The following is a 20,955-nucleotide window of genomic DNA, read 5'->3' as shown; positions in this document are numbered from 1 at the left end:
CTCACTATGATACACTGACCTGGGGTTTTAAAATCTCTGGGAACCAAACAGTGGGACAATTTGGAATATTGGTTTTGGTATGAAGAAAGTAAATGACCCTAATTACTTGATTAAACAAATTTTTGTAAGTCTGGTGGTTTCCAATTCTTTCCTTGTAGTCAGATTGTAGGCAGACTTAAATGGCAGGTTGGCTAATAGAAAAGTAAAAATAATTTTGATGATAGATTGCTATGTGAATCTGGCATATAACAGAGAAGGAAGCAAAAGAATTGGGTAACATTGCTGTAACAAAACTCTCTCCATTCCCATTAAGCTTTTCATACAGACAAGTTTTCTTGGCACATAAATTTATGAAAATGAAAAAAAGGAATAGAATTGATGTTGAACCCCAATTTATTCTAGTAATAAACAATCTTCATCCACAGATTATATGAGTGAACTAGAAAATGCCACGCTTTCTTACCATTCTTCTAGAAATGGAGAGGTACTTTCCAACAAGATTTTAACTCCAGTGTAATAATGCTTTTACAAAATTAATTGTATCTTATGTTTTTATCAATTATGGTCTAAAAGTAATTGTAATTATAACCTAATCAGCAAAAATTCTAATATTTAGAGACTAAATTTTAAAATAGATAGAAAAAAATGTTAATTAAGTGTCAATTTATATACATAGTTGATTACATACAAAAGTGTAACATACAAAAATGTTAATATAAATAAACATTATATTGTTTATTTATTTACCTCGCCATTAACACAATACACATTAACACATAATATATTAGGATGTAAGTATGTAAGAATGAATAATGAATGGGAGAAGATATTGGCCAATGATATATCCCCGATAAGGGGTTAATATCCCAAATTTATAAAAAACTCACTCAACTCAACTCCAAAAAAACAAACAACCCAATTAAAAAATGGGCAGAGGACATGAAGAGACATTTTTCTAAAGAGGACATACAGATGACAAACAGACATATAAAAAAATGCTCAACCTCACTAACCATTAGAGACATGCAAATAAAAACTACAATGAGATACCACCTCAACCCAGTCAAAATGGCTATCACCAATAAATCAACAAACAAGTGTCGGAGAGGATGTAGAGAAAAGGGAACCCTCTTGCACTGTTGGTGGGATTGCAGATTGGCACAACCACAATGGAAAACAGTATGGAGGTATCTCAAAACACTGAAAATGGAACTACCTTATGACCCAGCAATTCCACTCCTAGGTATCTATCTGGAGAAATCCAAAACCCTAATTTGAAAAAAATTTATGCACCCTGATGTATACTGCAGCACTATACACAATGGCCAAGACATGGAAACAACCTAAATGCCCGTCGGTAGATGACTGGATTAAGAAACTGTGGTACATTTATACAATGGAGTATTATGCAGCCATAAAGAAGAATGAAATTTTACCATTTGCAACAACATGGATGGACCTAGAGAACATTATGTTAAGTGAAATAAGTCAGACAGAGAAAGACAAATACCATCTGATCTCACTTATATGTGGAATCTAAAGAAAAGAATAAATGAATGAACTAATCAGAAGCAGTCTCAGAGACATAGAGGAAAAATTGAGGGTTGCTAGATGGGCGGGGGGGGGGGATAAGAGGAAGGTGAGGGGATTAGAAAACACAATCGGTAACCAGAAGATGGCCACGGGGATACGAAAGTCAATTTTGGGAATGTAATCAACAATGTTGTAAAGATTTTGTAGGGTGTCCAACGGACACTTGTCTCATTAGAGAGACCACCTCAGGGATAATGTAGATGCCTGATCACTGCACTGTACACCTGAAGCTGAAGCTGAACAACAATGAATGTCAACTACAATTATACACACACACACACACACACATATATAGTTACAAGAAGTGGAGTACAGCATTAGGAATAAAGACAATGGAAATGTAATGGCTCTGTGCGATGTCAGAGGGGTAGTAGATTGGGGGAGGGAGGTTATCACTGTGTGAGGGATATAAATGATAAATGTCTATTACGTTGTTTTGTATACCTGAAACTAATAATAAAATAAAATAAGAAAATAAGAAAAAGAAAAAAATGTATGTAGGAATGAAAATAGGAATTCAAAGAGAAAAAAAGATTGATGCCAAATTTTAGAGAATTGAAGAACTGTTTTTACTAGATGATGGTAGGTGGCAAATGGCTATGGTATTTAAACTCTGTTGGATACAGCTGAACAAATGATGTAAGAACATTATTTGAAAATGTCAGTATTTATAGCTTACTAGAAATTATACCCTTGGCAGTTATTGAAACTGACAGAAAAATATTTATAAATCAACATAAAAATATGCATGGGATAGGTTTTTAAAATTTATTTAAGCAGTATAGAGGAAAACTATTTAAACATCACTGATCAAGACAGCAGATAAGATCAGGTATCTTGAGGATAAGCTTTGCTACTTGTCTCCTGTGCATTTCTTTGTTTTTCCAGTTTGACCTCGTGTGTGCCAATGGTTGGATGCTGGACCTCACACAAGCCATCTTGAACCTGGGCTTTCTAGCTGGAGCGTTCACCTTAGGCTACGCTGCAGACAGGTAAGTACCAACGCGACAACCATTTCACTTCACTAGGACACAACGCGGCTGTGTGGAAATGAAAATGTTTTCTGTTAACTCATAGAAAAATAGCTTTACTAAATGCAGGAAACAGTGTGATTCTTCTCCTCATGACATTCACACTGGTTTGATTGGACTAATTTTTTCCTTCTTAAATTGAGTCTCCTTTCTCCCTGAACTGTACAAATGGATGGAGTTGCTCTCAATGGGTCTGAAAGTGCCTGAGTGTAAACCCAGACCAGCAGTGACTTCATCACAGGGCTGACAGACGGCTGGCTGGAAACTGTGAGATTGATTTCATGTGCTTCAGGAACGCACTGGTTGTGGTTTGATTAATTTAGTCATAGGTCAGCACCTTCCAAATTTGTTTTATTTATTTCTTTTAAATCCTTGTATTATTGTTCTTCAGATTTCAAACTCTGTGAAGAAAAGTGTTTTGTTTTTTTTTCAAAAACCATTAAGAATTTTATCTGTGATTTAACATTCCTAAATGTACCAGTTAATGGCTGACACAGGGAATGTGTATATTTAAGATGGTCATGCTTTCTATTCAGGTATTCCTGTTTCAGACATTATTGATGTTAGTTGTCGTATTTATATTTAACTATTCCTTTATCTCAATTCTAACTGTAGTTCTTTAATGATTTGTAGGAATTTAATAATTCTCTCTGTATCCCCTAGGACGAGTATAGGGGAACTTTGGCCCTCGGCTATATCTGGCTTAGTAATGCTCTGGTCACTCTAGCCCGCCTGGATATGTCCTTGTGACCATGTTTACAGTGGATAGTGCTAAGGTTACCTCAGAGACCTAGTGACAACAATTAATGAGCTAATTCGAGACAATAAAACGCCCCAAATCCTGTAGCCAATTGATGGTCTGAGTTTGACCAGACCAGGATCAAAATGGGTAGAATGTTTGCTTTCTTTTTCTGTCGCTTCGTCTGTGTCTTCTTTTTCTCTTGCTGTCTCCCACCTTCATTCCTATTCTGCACATGACTTTCTCATTAACCCTTTGTGTCTGGTGTTCTTTCTCCCCTTTTCCTCTTTTTATCTGTGTCTTCTACTGTTTCTACTTTTAGCCTTTTCAATTCATCTTGCCTTTCTCTGTGTCCCCCATGTGGCACTTTCTTTCCTTGCTGGCTGTGATTTGGAATTGAGTTATACTTTTTCAGCATGTATTTCTTTAATTTTGTTGTTACTCTCCTTAATTTAAACATTAGGTTTCGTTTCTTCTGTATATTTCCCTTTCACAATCAATAAATATATCTTCAAACTAAAGTAACTCAACAAAAGGAGAGTCAGTGTTCCTACCTGGCTTCTAGGACAGACAACATCTAAGCTCAGAGGCATCTTGGTGTTTGGGAGAGGGGGACAGACCCATCAATAATTCTGCCTCATCCAGGGCCAACCATTCAGTGCCTTCTCCTCTTTACATCCTTGAAAAAAAGGGCAAGAAACAATGTAATAGGCCACGTTATCTGTGAGAGAACAGTGTAGAAAGGGCAGAGAGTGAATTTAAAAACCTAGGTAAACCAAAGCTGCTTCTATCTCCACTCCACTGACTGAAACAAGATGCTGTATGTGTGGATTTGGTGGAAACTTCTATGGGGAAATGTCGTCAAATCAAATCTCTTAAAAGTCCTTGATGACACACTTTCACCAGCCAATAATTTGGTACAACTATACTGAACCATTTAACACCAGATTCTCAGGTGTATTGCACACAATATTGTTTCCTTTTCCTAAGCTACTTAATCATATTATGGAAATGGTGAAAATAAAACACAAAACTTAAGAACAATTCACATTGGTTGTGAACTTTATAGTTTATAAGAGTTTTCTCATTTGATTCTCTCTACAACGTCACTGTAGAAAGGTTAAAAAAAAAAAAAGACATGAAAACAACACAACATAAACAAAGCAAAAAAACCCAAGTTTTGGCAAACTTAAGAAACTTACCCAAAGTCTCATGCTTTGGGGATGGTTGAGCCCAGGCCTTCTGTCTGTAATGTCTGTTGCTGCTTCTTTCTACCCCTTTTTCCTTCTGACTTCACCCACCAAAATGCTAGGAAGTGTCAAAGCTTATCACCAGGACCACTGTGTAAAAACAGTTGTAACAGACAGGGTCATCTTTATGGAAACTGAAACCCGAAAGGATGCACTCTGTGCTTTAAGTTTTATAATGTCGTGTCAGAGGCACATGCTTTTATTTGCCCTGTTTTGGCAATAAAACAAAATGTAGAATTTTCAACAGTCCTTTACATGGTAATAATGAAGTTGCAGAGGGCAAAATTTTGTACTTGAACATCTTTTAACAACACTTACCAAGATATTTTCCATTGTGTTGAAGAAAGTGTCTAAGGTGATCTTTTCCTCTCTCTTTCTCTCTGTCTCTCTCAAAAAGGTACGGCAGATTGGTCATTTACTTAATATCCTGTTTCGGTGTTGGCGTTACCGGTATAGTGGTGGCATTTGCACCAAATTTCTCTGTGTTTGTGGTCTTCCGCTTCTTACAAGGCGTATTTGGAAAGGGGACATGGATGACTTGCTACGTGATTGGTAAGACATGGCTACGTGTCCTTGTCTGTTTGAGAACCAGGGTCAGGGGGGTGAGAAGTGACGGCTAGTTGGCCTTCCTTGTGCAAGTATAGAGAGGTTTTGTTGTGCAACAGTAATTATTACTGCAAATAGGAGGGTGCAGGGGCAAGATTCTGACTCTTTAGAAATTAAAATGCCAAATATGGACTATCACAAAATACTAGGATGAACCACTTTCTAGCACTACCATACCGTTCTCACATTTTTTTTTTTGCTTTGCTTTATTACAGCTTAATTTTTATTAAAATTTCAGTAGTTCTGGAGAAGTCAGATTTAGAGATAACAGGAATAGGACATTGTGTTTTTATTTTAAGATCAGAAAAGTATTAACATTTCCAAGTCTCTTCTGTTTGGCAGTTGGGTACTGACTACCCTGACTTCCTTAAAGTCAGGAAATACCGATGATAGAATTAAATTATATCACATTAAAAAAAATTTCAGTAGTTCCTTGAAAGAGTTTTAAAGAATTTTCTGTGTATTTCTGTGATATAGTCTGAGATGATACCTTGGGTTCTATTCCTTTCACATAAATGGAAAGCTTTTCACCATGCAGGAGATATGACCTGAAAAGCAGAAGTTCATTTACAAACTTTTGCTATATTTCATAGCTAGAAAGTTTGACCTTCTGAGTATGAACGAAAGAAAACCTTCCCTTTGCTCTTTGCTCGTATTACTGGAAAAACCCTGGCTGCAAGAGTTGGCTTCATTTCCAGTGGTGAGTGGGATCGGCCACTTACCCTAAGAGTCATGGTGCATTTGTGACCAGGGCAATTTGAATGCTACTCTTTGACAATCGCTCGAGGTCTTTGGGCTTCCATTCTCTTCTGTTACTGCTAGATGAGCCCTCCCCAAACTGCCCACTTTGGACACCCTTTGAAGGTCTTCTTATGAGCAGGGAAGGAGAGAGTGCCAAAAGTGTCAGCTGTCACTGGCTGGGGCAAAAGTGATAACTTTGGAATATTAAGTGTTTTAAGGAGACCAAAATTTAGTGAATTTTCAAAGTTGTGATTTTAGAGCAAGAAGAAGGTGGCATATCCCAGGATGATCATGATAGAATTGGTGACACATAGACACCGATTAGTGGGAATGGAGAGGGAGAAAAGGATGCCCCCAGTAAAATTCTCCATGTGATTGTGAAAGAAATGTCACATAAATGAAATGTCCAACATTGTGGAGAGAATTATCATGTGCTAGAGAAACTACCTTGCGATAGTGAAAACATTATTTGTAGAGTCTAATATAGAGTTTATAGAAGCAGTGTACAATTTGTAGAGTCATAATAGATCTTCCAAAGAGTCTATAATATGCAAATCTTTAGAGATTCAGTGATAAAATCTAGACAGCTTATTATTGTTTTATTTTGGTAATTACAATGACCTTTCCAAATAGTCATCATTGAAGCTTTCTTAAAACCAACACATACATTCTTTGCATACCCAGAAGACCATCCTGGGCACATAAGAGGATCGTGCCAGTGCTTGTTGGTAACCTGCAGAGAAGAGAGTAGAGGAAAGCACATTCATGTCCAATGTGTCAGTGGAAGCCTGGGATTTTGAAGAGTTCCATAGAGTTCTAGCAGTGCCGATGGACGTAATGGCTGCTGCATCTCTGTTTGTTTATTTTGGAGCCAATCTTGAGGTTCCTTAACCTCTGCGTTTGTTGTTTCCCTTCAGTGACAGAAATCGTGGGTTCAAAGCAAAGGAGGATTGTGGGGATTGTGATTCAGATGTTCTTCACCCTTGGAATCATAATTCTCCCCGGAATTGCCTACTTTATCCCCAACTGGCAGGGGATCCAGCTGGCCATAACACTGCCCAACTTTCTCTTCCTCCTTTATTACTGGTAACGTGCTCTTGGTCGTTATTGAATGTATTCTCATTCCACAGAAATGTAGAATCTATACTTCTAAACCAACATGAACATGAAAGTAATTACAGAGATTTTTCTAACGTCTCCACAATGGCTACGGGCTTTGAAAATTTCTAGAAAATATGAAATTTATAGAGATTATTTATTATTTGACTGATAGTTGTTATTAAAATAGATTAATAAAATATGAAAACACAAAATTCTAAATAGAGTATTAATTCTGTTTTATTATTTTGTAATATCTTCATGAAAGCTACGCGGCAAAAAACCCTATCTGTCAGTATTTCAACAGACAAAATGAATGCAATGAAATGGATTTGCTTCTCTGTCTGTTCTATTAAGCAAATTAATATTGCTCAGGAAGTCTCTGAGGAATAAAATGTTAAGAGCATAAGAAAATTATCAGAAAGATACAAGTATACGCGTTTGACTCTTAATGGAGTACACATATTTTAATCATTCCTCTGATTTAATTTTAATATGTGGGCAAATCACTTTACATGAATTGGGTTCTTAACTTTTTCCTCAATGCTTACTAAATCCTAGTTCTTTTCATATGTGTAATTGAGGACACTATATTCTAGGATAGCCTGGTCTTGTAAGAGCAATGTTATATGAATTATTTTTATTAGGAGAAATGATTCAGTTATCAAGTGAGCATTTTTTTGCCTTCCATAATAAACTTGCAAAGATAATCTACATTTCCGAATTCTAAACTCTCAGAGTCTCCTAAACTTGTATCTAATTGCAAGATCCATTTTGATAGAGAAACTCAACTCATAAAATTTAGGTTTTGGAATTCCTACTCATAACTCAAAAATGCTGCCTTCTTACCAGGGTGGTTCCTGAATCTCCACGCTGGCTGATCACTCGGAAGAAAGGAGATAAAGCATTAAAAATTCTGAGAAGCATTGCCAAATGCAATGGGAAATATCTCTCACCAAACTACTCGGAGGTAATTTTATTTATCACTAGTAACAAATATTGTTAAAGTGGTTTTTAATTAATTTGTCACTTACGTACAGTTATCAAACATCTGATAAAATCCTTTTTAGTTTGGCTATAAAAAAAACTTTGGGAAGAATCACAAGGTCTATTAAAGAAGAAATAATTTTAAAGTTGCAATAGCATTATAGTTATTTGTTGGTCACTTAGTCCATAATTTAATAGTTGCACCAAGTTACCTGAATTATTATGTTACTTACTGTAGGCCCTAAAGCATGTAATCATTCATTCATCTTAATTGAACAAACTATAAATCTCTTTTTGACATTTTATTTAGTCTAAAGATTTATCTTTAAATTTAGTCTTAGAAACATGTTTTATTTGAACCAGAGTATGAATAATAATGTAATATTTCAACCTTTGGAGTTACATATGCTGTCTGGCCTGCCTGCCCTCACACCCTCCCTCCTTTTCTCCCTTCTGTCTTTCTTTCCTTCCTTCCTCCAGCAAAGGCTTTCTGGGTGCCTCTGTGTCACTGCATGAAGAGAAATTTGGGATGGGTGAGATTAAAAGCTCATATTTTGCCCTTTGGAAGAAAAATGAGATTAAAATCTCATTTTTTTGCCCTTTGGAAGCATCAATATGCAGTTGAAGACTTACACATATATTTGAAGCAATCCCTGAATAAACAAAGAATAGCATATAAAAATATACGGCAATGCTTTAGTTGGAAAGGCTTAAGTGGATGCAGAATAACAGAAGGATTATTTAAAAAGGAATATTAGAGAAGAATTTTTGAAAGATATGAATCTTTGAGGTAAACCTTGAAGAATATCATCTTGCTAACATTGTTTTCTTTGTAATATTCAGTTTATTTCCTTAGAAACGTTCTGTCAAAAAATGGGTTTTTTTGGTTTCATTGTCCCCTCCCCAGCCCCCCCAGAACTTGATCAGATATATTTGGATTTCTACCTTCATTTTTCACTCTTCTATTAAGCGACAAGCAGTAGGTTGTATTTACAAAGTTTCCAATGACCAGTTGTTCCCGTTGGAAGTAGATTAATGATATACCTTGAGGTTTATAGATCATAAAGTATAAGGTAAAGATAAAACATGGTCTGTTTTAACCACTTAACTAGTTGGTCCTTGTCGTTCTTTGGCTGAGCACATTTGAGCTGTGCATTCCTTTTAGGGAAAAATATCCTATTGCCCTCTCAGCTTGCTCTCATCACGTTTGCTCTCGCTCTTCACAGCTGGATCAAATGTATGATACTTTGTACTGAATTTCAAGAGTCAAATGAATATTTTTGCTATTCATTCAGTATCCTGGAGACATTGCACATGTCACCCCAGAGCTAAGCCTGTGTAAGACCTTGGTAGGTTTTAAGACTATAGAAAACTTAGTGTGTGCTGCTGGCTTCTGAGACAAAACACACGTGAACCAGGCATGTCCTGTGTTATCACGAGCATTGCTAACAGGCCAGAGAGTGATTCCTAGAGCAGCTGCTGTCACATGTCCTATGAGTGTCCAGCTCTACGCTGCTCCCACAGACCCATCGACCTGCTTCTAATTCATAAGCACCATGCAGATCACGTCAAACAGAGGGAGGTCAACACTCTACCTGGTTGTGCTTGGCAAAGATCAGAAGCTATGGGTCCGGTAGCATCCAAGATGTTTTCAGTCCAGCTTTGAGCAGTTTGACAGATGGTCTTTGTTTGGCAGCCAGCTTTGAAGTCAGACTTCAACTTCCCTGAGGAACTTACTCTAGCATCCCACTAAAGTCAAATTGGGCTGTTTAGTTTGGCTGTTTTTGTTATTCCAGTGAGTTTTCACTTTATTCTTTTTAAAAATTTTATTATGGAAAATGTCAAACACATTCAAAAAGAGAAAATGGGTTAAGGAATCTCTGTGCACATCACTCAGATCCGATCAGTACCAGCTCAAGACCAATCTTATTTCTTTCTATACTCCACCGATAAAGGTATCACATAATTTCATCTCGCCGTATTTCAGAGTGTACCTCGGAAACAGAAACACATGACTATGTACTGAACTCTGGGATGACATGAGTACCATCTTCAAGATACCATCAAATGGCAGAGACTATTCATCTGGTTCGTAAAATTGAATACAGATAATCACACATCTGATCCAGCTGTAAGGACTGATAGCCAATGTGAAGAGCAAACTCGGAAGGCAGTGGTAGACAAAACAGGAAATATAAAAGTTATCTCAATACTACGAGTCTAGAAAAAATTGGCCATAACTTAATGTCAAATATCAAGTGAGTGTTCCTAGTCCCTGAGTGTCCTGTAATGTTTACAGCGTGTTTGTTTGCATTAGGATCCTGATGACATTTATATGTTGCCATTGGATGATAAGCCTCTTTGCTCTTCTTCAATCTATAGGTTCCTGCTGTTTTTCTTGTAACTTTGGGGGTGAAGAACACTCTGTGTGTGGGGGTGTGGGAGGGGGTTTTATTCCTGTAGAGTTTTCTACAGTCTAAATTTTGTTGCGTACATCTCTTAGGATCATGTAACATTTGTCTCTTTTGTTCCTTGTAAATGGTAGTTAGATCTAGAGTTTAAATAGGCTCAGGTTTAATATTTTTTGGCAAGGCTACATTGTAAGTGACTTAGCACATTTCCATTAAGAGATATTTAGTGTCTGCCTGTCTCTTTTTATGATGTTAGCTGCCATTGGTAATCATTGACCGGATTTATTAACTCATCAGAGGTTGCAAAATGACATAATCTCATATTAACATGATTTTTTTCATTTGTTACGGGCATACTTATATAACGACTAACTTCTCCCATCAACGGTGACTCTGAGATACAATTCCTATGGGAAAGGCAGGATACAAGCATAATTCTTTTCAAAATTATAAGTTTATTCCCTACATCCTCCAAAAGTGATCAATTCGTGGTGTGTTGTGGGGTTTTAAGCCTCATGATGAGCTCCTGAACTTAAACATACTGTATGTTTCAATCCACTGCAGTTACCATTATTATCCTCATTGATGCTCAAACTGCCCACCTTTGGACAGACGAGACTCATCTTTATTGGTTCTGGATCCCTTTGCCACACTTCTAGTAGTTTCTGAATGCTTCCTTGCTCATTAGCACAATGAGGTTTTCCACGCTCATCTTCTAAGTTCCAGTCTCACACCTGGAATCACCTATTCCTCAAAGAGTGCATTGATTTCTTTTTTTAAGCAAATGTCTTTAAACTGAACCTGTCCATCTCGAATCATTTTTAATTATTCAACATACACAGAAAATCAAAGTACTGTCTTCCAAAAGGGAAGGAATTAACATGTCAGTTTAGAACACCCTGCTAATAGCTGAATTCAGTCGTATTATAGGCCAAACCATAGTTTTCTATTTCACAGATCCTAATGTTCCCACAAAGCATCATAATGTACACAATACTGCTTTACGAAACTCAGAAATGCAGGCCAGTAGCGCAGACATTTGACTTGAACTCTAACACCAAAATCAAAGCAGGATTCTATTATAGTTTTTGTGAAATGATATCAATTACTTATATTTTGGTGACTCAAATAACTACTGCCACGTCAATGTTACGGGCACCTTGAAACCTTATGTTTACATGGTCCCTTCAAGCCTTCGGAGTCCTTTCGTTGGCTTAGCTGGTGTCCCTGCTGTCCGGATAATACCTCAATGAGCCCCAGGCCCAAGGATGATGCCCAGCACTCTCCCTGTCACTTTTCACAGAATCTCTTCTCATTAAACCCTGACTTCTGGAAGCAGTTATTGCCATGTAAATTACCTCATTCATCAAGACCTTTCCAATTTCCGCCTCGTCCTAGGGGTGCACATCATATAGGTTACAGTGAAGTCTCCAGTGAATTGGAAAAAGTGCTTGGATGTAAAGCAGGTCCTACAGTAGGTCATCTGGCAGCTCCGTATTCCTCTCCATCCCAAGAGCCCCGCCGACCTCCCAACCCCAGCCTGTTCCATCACTGGCAAGAGGTCTTGGTCTGTGTAAGGGATACTGAAGGACCTAGCTTAAAATGACCAAAGGGTGTTCCACATTACAGAAGATAACCTAAATTCAGTACAAACTAGGATTACATCAATCCCCTGGGAAGGAAGATGTGGGAAGCATCAAAAGTTCAAAAATAGCCAAAGTAAAACTGATGGATCACTGAAGTAGTATATAGTAAAAGTTTACTGTACCCACACCAGAAATATCATTGCAAACTGGGAGCACTCAAATTGAAACATGGAATGAGGCTCAGGGGCATTGTGATAAAGCAGCTCATATAATGAGAAAGCAGTGACTTTCTTTGCAGTGATTGGTTATAATAGAATATTCTTAAATAACAGGGATTTGGTCAGTAGTTACCTCATCTCAAACTTGGGAAACAGAAGCTAAACATTAATGAATGCCAACTATAATTTTATATATATAATGTGATGGTTCAGTGTGAGGTCGGAGGGATAGTGGATGGGGGGAGGGGGGTCCACAGTGTGAGGGATATAAATGATGAACGTCTAAGTATTACCTTGTCTTGTACACCTGAAACTAATAAATAAAAAAAAACAAAAAAACAAAAAAAACAAAAAAACAACTTGGGAAACAGTTGAAGTTGTGCTTATAATTTCCAGAGGCATAAGCAAGAATAGCCTCAGGTCAAGTTAGTCTTGTAAAATAAGCTAAACTAAGCTTTGTTTGTATGTTTAAACTGTTTTTTTCTGCTCAGAGAATTTTCAAGGTTGGTCTTCGTTTTTTTTTTTTTTTTTTTTTTTTAACAGAAGAAATAGGTACAATGGATTTGATTTCAATATACAACCAAGTGGATTATTCTGAGAATTGGTGGTCCTATAAATAATCTCAGTTATATTTCACATGGATGTTATACAATTCCTGGCTGGCCTCTGACTCTGTTGAAGAGATAGCCAGAAGGTAGAAATACAGGCGATGAGAACACCAGGCTCTCTGCAAACGAGGCAAGTGGGTTAAGCTTATAGGAAGTTACGTAGAAACTGGACTCAAGAGATGAGTGCAATGTGAATCACTCGATAGTTCCCCAATGCAGAGGGACAGTTGGCTTAGACACTGAAACCTGGGTCAATGGCCAGAGTAGGATTTAGTGGTTCGATACATTTTTGATTGTCTGGATGACATCGGATTATGGTAGATTAGATCATCGTTTGAAATATTCTCATCTTCTCCCTGATTTCCATTGGATGAAAATATTTTTCGGCTCTTTTGATGTTGGGCATGGCAATGTAATTTGCTTTGTTCTCCTGATGGATGGAGTGTATGTCTTGCCCTTTGACCCTGGGCTTGCTTTGGCCCATGGGAGGTTACCAGATGTGATGCAGTCGAGTGTTGAAATATGCTTATGCGGTTGGGCGGCTTAGTCTCTGTGCTTCAACCATCGCCCTGAGAGGAATATTCCCAGGCTTTTCTACTGTCCCCAGAGCAGACTGAGGGACATTTGCAGCAGAGCTGTTCTAGCAAAGCTTCCCCTGCAGTCTCCCAGCTAACCCACAAATGTGCGAGCTAAATGAAGGCTTATTATTTTATGCCTCTAAGATTGATGGTTGTTATGCAGCATTATTTATCAATGGTCAACCAGTACACTGATCAAACAGCCACTGCCAGTTACTGACCCGGATTCTACAACTACAGTACTAACTGTGGTGGGAACTGTGGCAGCAGTTTTGATTTCCTTTGTTTTCGAAGGATTTTATTTTTTCCCCATTATTTATTTATTTATTTATTTATTTATTTATTTATTTATTTAATATATATTTCAACAAAGGATTTTAAAGACCTTATCAGAAAGATCCCTCTTCTCCCCCCATACTCCTCCACCCCTCTTCCTTGTCTCCAAATGGAATATGTTCGTGGAAAATCATAGGTGACAACTCTAGCTAACAAAGCGCCTCTAATACTACAGAACTGCATATGCCTATATTTGTTTGTGATATTGTTATGCTCTGTTGGCCCACTAAACCTATAAAGCTTGATTGTAATTTCCTGATTTTCATGATATTCCTATATAGTTCATCTTTCATAGCTGATCTACAGCGTATTAAACTGCAGGTTTAATGTGACTTGCGATGGGGTTACATCCCGATAAACCCATTGTATATGGAACATATTGTTAAGTTGAAAATACGTTTACTATATCTAACCTACCAAACATAGTTTCAGCTAACCTACATTAAACAAGTTCAGACCACTTACATTAGCCTATAATTGGGCGAAATCATTTCACACAAGACCTATTTTATAATAAAGTATTGAATATCTCATATATTTTATTATATGTATCTTTTTTACACCATCAAAAAGTTGAAAACTCATACGCCGAACAGTCGTAAGTAGAGGACCATTTGTGCCCGATGTTATGTTGATACTCATTCATGCAAAACAGGCTCATGGGCAGTTCCCATGGTGACAGGTTCAGGTGACGTCAAGAACTGACATGTGAGCTTTCTGATTCCAAGAGGATCATCATCAACATAAATGATTCCACTCTTTGATATATTTCCAAAATATAACAGATTAAGACCTCATTAGAAAGTGCCAGGCTGATTTTTGGATTGCCTTAGTTACCAGAGAGACTTCCAACTCTTCATAGCCACCATCTTTTTCTATAGTCACACAAACACCAATACTGTGTTTTCCCAAAAATAAGCCCCAGTTAAGATCGTCAGCCAGACGGACGCATTTAGCATGTTATGGCGATGTTGTAGAAGAAGATGACACAACTGTATTTGAATAAATGTAGATTGTTGTACATGAAAAAATAAGGCATCCCCTGAAAATATGCCCTAATGTGTCTTTTGGAGCAAAAATTAATGTAAGACCCGGTCTTATTTTCGGGGAAACAGGGTGTTACTGCAGAGAGGGACTTTCCAACTCTGGGAATGTTTGTTTCTGGCATTTCTGTTAAAAGGGGGATTTTGATAAACATAATTTTTGTTTTTTCAAAAGAGGAACCATACCATGACCCTGGCTTTCATGAAGCCCAGAAGGGCTGTGTCATATTTTAGTCTCGTTATTATGCTGTCTCTGTTGACTGTTGGGTGTAATTATTATCTCAGATTTGGGACTTGGAAACTGTCTGCATGGAATTTATTTCAAAAGATCCAGAGAAAGTAATTTAAGCCCAGGGAGTGCCAAATGGGGGCTCCAGTCTGGTGCCTATGTCGAGAGTGGGAAAGGTATTAGTCTAGAAAATAGTAAAGGATATTGGAAAGGAAGTCTGGGAATTCGTGCAGTGCTTTCCTTTACCAGAGGTAAATCTTCATTCTTGGACTTTGCACAGTGATGGTGCCAATTCTGCCAGCAAGGTCTTAAAATGACACATAACAATGATTACTATAATATGTATGCCACCACTTTGGCTTTAATTTAGAATATGCTTTAGAATGCATAGAAAATGTCAGTACACTTCATATACCAAACATAAAATGGACCTTTGGAGCTGAGAATTAATTTAATAGTACTCTACTTAACCACATTTTTGGAAATAGCCTAAGTTCTATAAATGGCTGATATCTAAATGGTTATTCTAACAATTTTCCGTATCTTTAACCATTTGAAAATAAGACACTATTGCAGGAAAAAGGAAAAATTTTTACACTACAATAAAAACAGTACTAATGAACTGTTGAATCCAAAGTGAATTTCTTTCTGACGCTGGGTGATTAAACAGTTAAGTTCCTTCCGCTAAAGGAAATCCAGCCTAAAATCTCCCGCTCAGTGGATGATTGAGGGGAGGATACAAATATTGAGGGGAAGATGCTGCAGAGCGTCATATGGCTTTAATTGAGCTAGAGTACAAGTGACATATCACTTAAAGAATGAGGTTACCGCCTTGGAGCAGGCCCAGCAGAGTTTTGGCCTCCTTGCCCGAGGAGCATTTTGAGTGAGGAACCCTGGAGAGACAGGGCCTTCTCCCACTTCCCCGGACTCACCTTCTAGAGGCCCTCTGGAAATAACTGGGCTATGCCTTTGTCAAGACCTTACCTATTTCATTGAAGTACAAGTTAAAGCTTGGAAAGTATTCATTGGAACCGTGAAAGGAAAGCCTCGGCATTACTATTGTATAAACTGTGTGTTTGGTCCTATCAGTTAGTTCTGGTGTCTGATGATATGCTACTGACCAGTAATTGGATCTACAAAAACCAGGGCAACTAACGAACTCAGATGGTGACCAGTAGGGTGACCAGCTGTCCCCATTTGCCCAGGACCAGGGATGGGGGGATTCCTGGGATGTGGAGCTTCAGAGCTAAACCCAAGAGTCTTGAGCAAACGGGGATGAGTTGACGTCCCTGTGACTAGGTCAGTCCTCACCTTCCTTGCTGTGCTCAGAAGATACCAACGACCCACACCTGCTGGCTTCACAGGTCCCTCCCAGCCCCAGAAGGACCTTTCCCTATGAGATGACTGTGGGATGCCTGGTCTGACTGCAGGTGGGGCCTAGAATTTCCCAGTGTCAGACTCAAGCTGCTGACAGGTGTCTACCACGGTTCCTCTTTATTTCTTTTCAAACGTTTACAGCCTTTATTTGAAGTTTCTACATGAAGCGATTTTTTTAAACCACTTAATTGATGTATGATTGACATACAAAAAGCTGTACATAATTCATGCATACGACTTGCTCAATCCCCAGTTCCTACTGTAGTTCTTAATCAGGTCCTCAACCCTGGCCCACTGCCTGATTTCTGCCTGTTCTTTCTCCCGAAAGTGGGATCCCGTTGCTTATGTCTTCTTGTGTCCAATGCTCTAAAGCTCCTGCTGCTGAGACCCCATTCCCCAGGGGGGGTCCCAAAACACAGATGACAGTGCCCCCCGCCCCCGCCCCACTGGCTTCTGCACCTAGAGAAATAAGTCTGTTCTCAGCAGGCAGAGAGCAAAAACCCTTCCCACTCCCACTTACTCTGCTCTCCTTGCTGTTGAGACTCCAGCCAACCTCACAGGCAGACGGTGGGTTGTGACACAGGGGGAGAGTTCCAAGCTCCACACAGTAATGCTTAGGGTCACTTCATCTAGTCACCCATTAGTTATGTAATCTGGGAATCATGAACTCCTCCCTTTTCCTTGTTAAAGCCTGACCCTTGCTCTTTAGAATAGTAGGTCTCTCTTCCCAGCCCTCACACCCCATGGTTGGCAGAGAAGCATTTGCCCTTTTCTGTCCTAGCCCAAGTCCTGGTGGCATCACAAATAAAATTAGTTAAAATAGAAAACAAAATGAATATGCCATACAGACTTACATTATGTTGTTAATAGTGGTTGCTCTCTTTTGTGGGAATTGTGAAAATGCTTAATTCAATTATTTCAATTCTGGGTCTCTCTCTAATAGAAGAATGAGTTTGTTTTTTCTTTTTCTGTTTTGAGCATTTGCCAAGAGAATGGCCCTCTAATGCCTTCTTTGAAATCTTCACGCTCTATCTGTGTGTGAGAGAAAGATGGTCAGCTTTTTCAAGTGTTTTTGTGCATGTGCCAGTCAGCCCATTCTTGTGTTGTGGCAAAAGCAGTTTCTGCAATCCAAATTACCGTGCTTCCCTCCTGTGAATGAATGAGAGAATACTAGCTCTCTGTGGAAGTGTTCCCTGCTGTGAGGTGATGATGTATGGCTCCCAGACCCTGCTGTCCAGCTCCCCGGCAGGAATTCCCAGTCCTTATTCTTAGTCCAGAGCTGCGGTTACCGTGAGAGTACTGCGTGCTGGACGTCCCGCCCACCAGAAAAATTGCCTTTCTTCATGAAATAGTCCTATGAAAAGAGCTGTGGCCTGGGGAGCAGGTGAAATCATTTAAATTCTCCATGGCTAAGTGGATTTCTGGTGTATACAGATATGCATCATTGACGTAGATAAAAACAGGAGGAAATTGTGCTAAATAGTAAGAGAGAAAACACTCTGAGCTCCACTATCTTGAGGTCCCATTGAGGAAGATGGTATAAAAGGCATTAGGTGCTAGATTTTCTTGGGCTAAATCCTCCCTTCCTTAGAAAAAAATAAAAATTAAGACACATGTAACACATGGCTGGATGAAGAGCATCCAAGTTGTGCTGCCCGAGCAACGCTTCTTCACATGTGCAGATAGAACCGGGACGAGGCCCACGAAATCCAGCAATGGCTAGATTACTTGGTTTGGAACAAATCATATGGACCTGTGCTGTTTTATCTTTTCTTTGAATCTGGCACTACTGAAGAGAAGGAAGCATGATTTAATATAAAGAAAAGGGACCTAATTGAGAGGAAGCCTTCTCCAAATACCGTGTTTGTCCGAAAATAAGACCTAGCGGGACAATGCGTCAAGCAGCTCTAATGCGTCTTTTGGAGCAAAAATTAACATAAGACCAGTCTTATTTTACTATAACACCTGGTATAATATAATATAATGTAATGTAATGTAATGTAATATAATATAATATAATATAATACTGGGTCTTATATTAATTTTTGCTCCAAAAGACGCATTAGAGCTGATTGTCCTGCTAGGTTTTAATTTTGGGGGAAATACAGTAGTGAATGCACCTTTCTTAAGGTGGCTGACTAAAGGAGACCTTGTAGCATGGAGAAGTCTTCATAACTCTTCCAGAAGATGAACTCAGGGAATGTTGGGGGGAAATAGCCTGAACCAAGGACACTGTCAGCTAGAGGAACCTTACCTATAAAAGCAAAACTTTGTCACCTTCCCTAGTCCTGGGCATGGTGTGTGACCAGAGAGGAAACCCTGATGAGCAGATTGCAACATTCTTGCTAACACACCCCTGTCGCCCAGCAGCTGTAACCTTAGCTCCAGAGTTGAGGGAACAATCATGCGGCAGTCTGTCCCAGTGGGCCACAGATCCTTGGGGGCCTTGGAGGTATTGCAAAAGCGCACAAACCATTTGCATCTAAGCCTTGTCTGTAGAAAGAATTAATACATCTTGAACAAATATGTACTTTTTTTTTTCAGATGAAGGTAGATGCAGTTGTGATTAATAATTACTAATGAAAGGTGTTACTGAGTTCATGGTAAATTTGTATCATTGTGTGGTCTCAATGAATAGAAATTAAACTCACAGTTCCTAACATGTGGGCAACCATTAAATTCCTTGACATTAACCAGAAGTCCTCATACTAAAAAGGGATAAGAGTCACTGATCTGTAAGCACAAATAAGATTAGTCTCCATCTGTTGAACAAATGTTGCCTGAGTTGTATAATGTTCTCAGGAAAAGCTGAAGGACCCCAGAGAATCTTGACAAACACAGAATTCTTGACAACGACTTTCAGGATTCCTTCATTTTTTTTCCCTTCAATAAAATCCGCTCAAGTTCATGATATTCTGCTCTTTCACTGACCTAATGGACAAGGTCTACGCGTGAAGTAGGAAGAATTGAGCAACTTGGTGTACAATTGCCTTACTATCTCCCAAAGGTAAATCCTTGTTTTCTTTCCTGCTTACATTTCAGAGCCAAAACACCACTAATAATTCATGTCTGGAGGAAGACTGAGGAAGGCTTACTGAGTGAATACGCAGCGTGGTAGTTTTTATGGCACAGAGGACAATAGAGTTTAAGTGCTTACCTTCATGGTTTGATCCCTACGTGTGGTCATCCAGGCTGAAGGACTACTCTTTGAGAGCTGAGTTAGACTAATTTTACTTAAGACAACTCACACATCCACTCTGCAATTCATAATGCTTCACGTGCTGTATATACACAGGCTGCTTTAAAATGAGCAGGGGACAGACTCTTGATGACAATTGAGTAAAATATAGGCTCTTCTTCATGTAATATTTATTTATTTATTTTTTTATTTTTTTATTAGTTTCAGGTGTACAAGACAAGGTAATACTTAGACGTTTATCATTTATATCCCTCACACTGTAAACCCCCCTCCCCCCATCCACTATCCCTCCGACCTCACACTGAACCATCACATTATATATATAAAATTATAGTTGGCATTCATTAATGTTTAGCTTCTGGTGTACAATGCCATGGTCAGGTATCCACAGTATCCCTGAGGTGGTCTCCCAAATAGGACGCATGTCTATCGGATACCCAACAAAATCTTTACAACATTATTGAATACGTTCCCCAAATTAATTTTCAAAAAACCCTGAGGCCATCTTGTGGTTACCAGCTGCTTCCTAATCCCTTCACCTTTCCCTTTATCCCCAACCCCCCTTCATGTAGTATTTATTTCTTAGTCTCCTTTCTTGTGCCACGGTTCTGTAAACTTTTTGGTTATACTTTGTTGTTTAAAAATAATCAGCCTCCTAAGTTCAACAAGTTGATTATTAATTATTTCAGTGAAAATATTTTTCACATTACAAACTGAATTACTAAATATTTTGTTTGGTCACCACATGTTTAGAAAAACCATTTAAGTGTAACTGATGCGAGGTTGTCCCAGAAACAAAATTAGGTTGACACACACGATTGTAGCAGGAATTGTAGCAGGAATTTATCATCATTTGTTCATCCATTTATTCAGCAAATAGTTACTGAGCACCGTGTTCAAAACATCTACTTTTTAAACAACCTCTGTACAATAGTCACTTTCAAATGTCTCCCAACATACATTCAAAATGCCTTATATTTTCTCAAATTCTCCGTGATTGCTTGTTTCTCTTTTGAGCTGTTTTCAGTCTCCCCCAGTTACTGATAGTTCCTTAGCTATTTGACTATACTCACTTTCATTATATAGATAAGTTCAATAGAACTAAATATAAAATTGTCTTCTCATGTAAAGTTGAAGAACAGCTTAAATCTTACATGTGGTGCTTGGAAATTATTTCAGTGTGTTTTAATTTTGATTGTGTTTGTTTATAAATAGAAAGACATTCTAATTGGATATTGCTCAGTACATCTGTTATTCATGAAAACCAATCTCTATATGTTTTCATACATGTCATCTTGGAACCTTGGTGGATAACACCTACGAGC

The 20,955-nt window shown here is 38.4% G+C and overlaps 1 protein-coding gene across 1 annotated transcript in view; it reads left to right on the top strand.

Annotated features, from left to right (window-relative positions):
- SLC22A3 (solute carrier family 22 member 3) overlaps positions 1–20,955 on the top strand; it is a 94,551-nt gene that overhangs the window by 42,654 nt on the left and 30,942 nt on the right. The window contains exons 2-5 of the mRNA XM_081045311.1: positions 2,482–2,585; positions 5,011–5,165; positions 6,878–7,046; positions 7,911–8,028. Of these exons, the coding sequence (XP_080901437.1) occupies positions 2,482–2,585; positions 5,011–5,165; positions 6,878–7,046; positions 7,911–8,028 (546 nt within the window). The remainder of the gene's footprint in view (positions 1–2,481; positions 2,586–5,010; positions 5,166–6,877; positions 7,047–7,910; positions 8,029–20,955) is intronic.

The sequence above is a fragment of the Rhinolophus hipposideros genome, assembly GCF_964194185.1.
Source record: "Rhinolophus hipposideros genome assembly, chromosome: 3".
In the NCBI taxonomy this organism is placed as follows: domain Eukaryota; kingdom Metazoa; phylum Chordata; class Mammalia; order Chiroptera; family Rhinolophidae; genus Rhinolophus; species Rhinolophus hipposideros.
The sequence above is the reverse complement of the archived record's forward strand: the minus strand, read 5'-3'. Positions and strand labels throughout refer to the sequence as shown.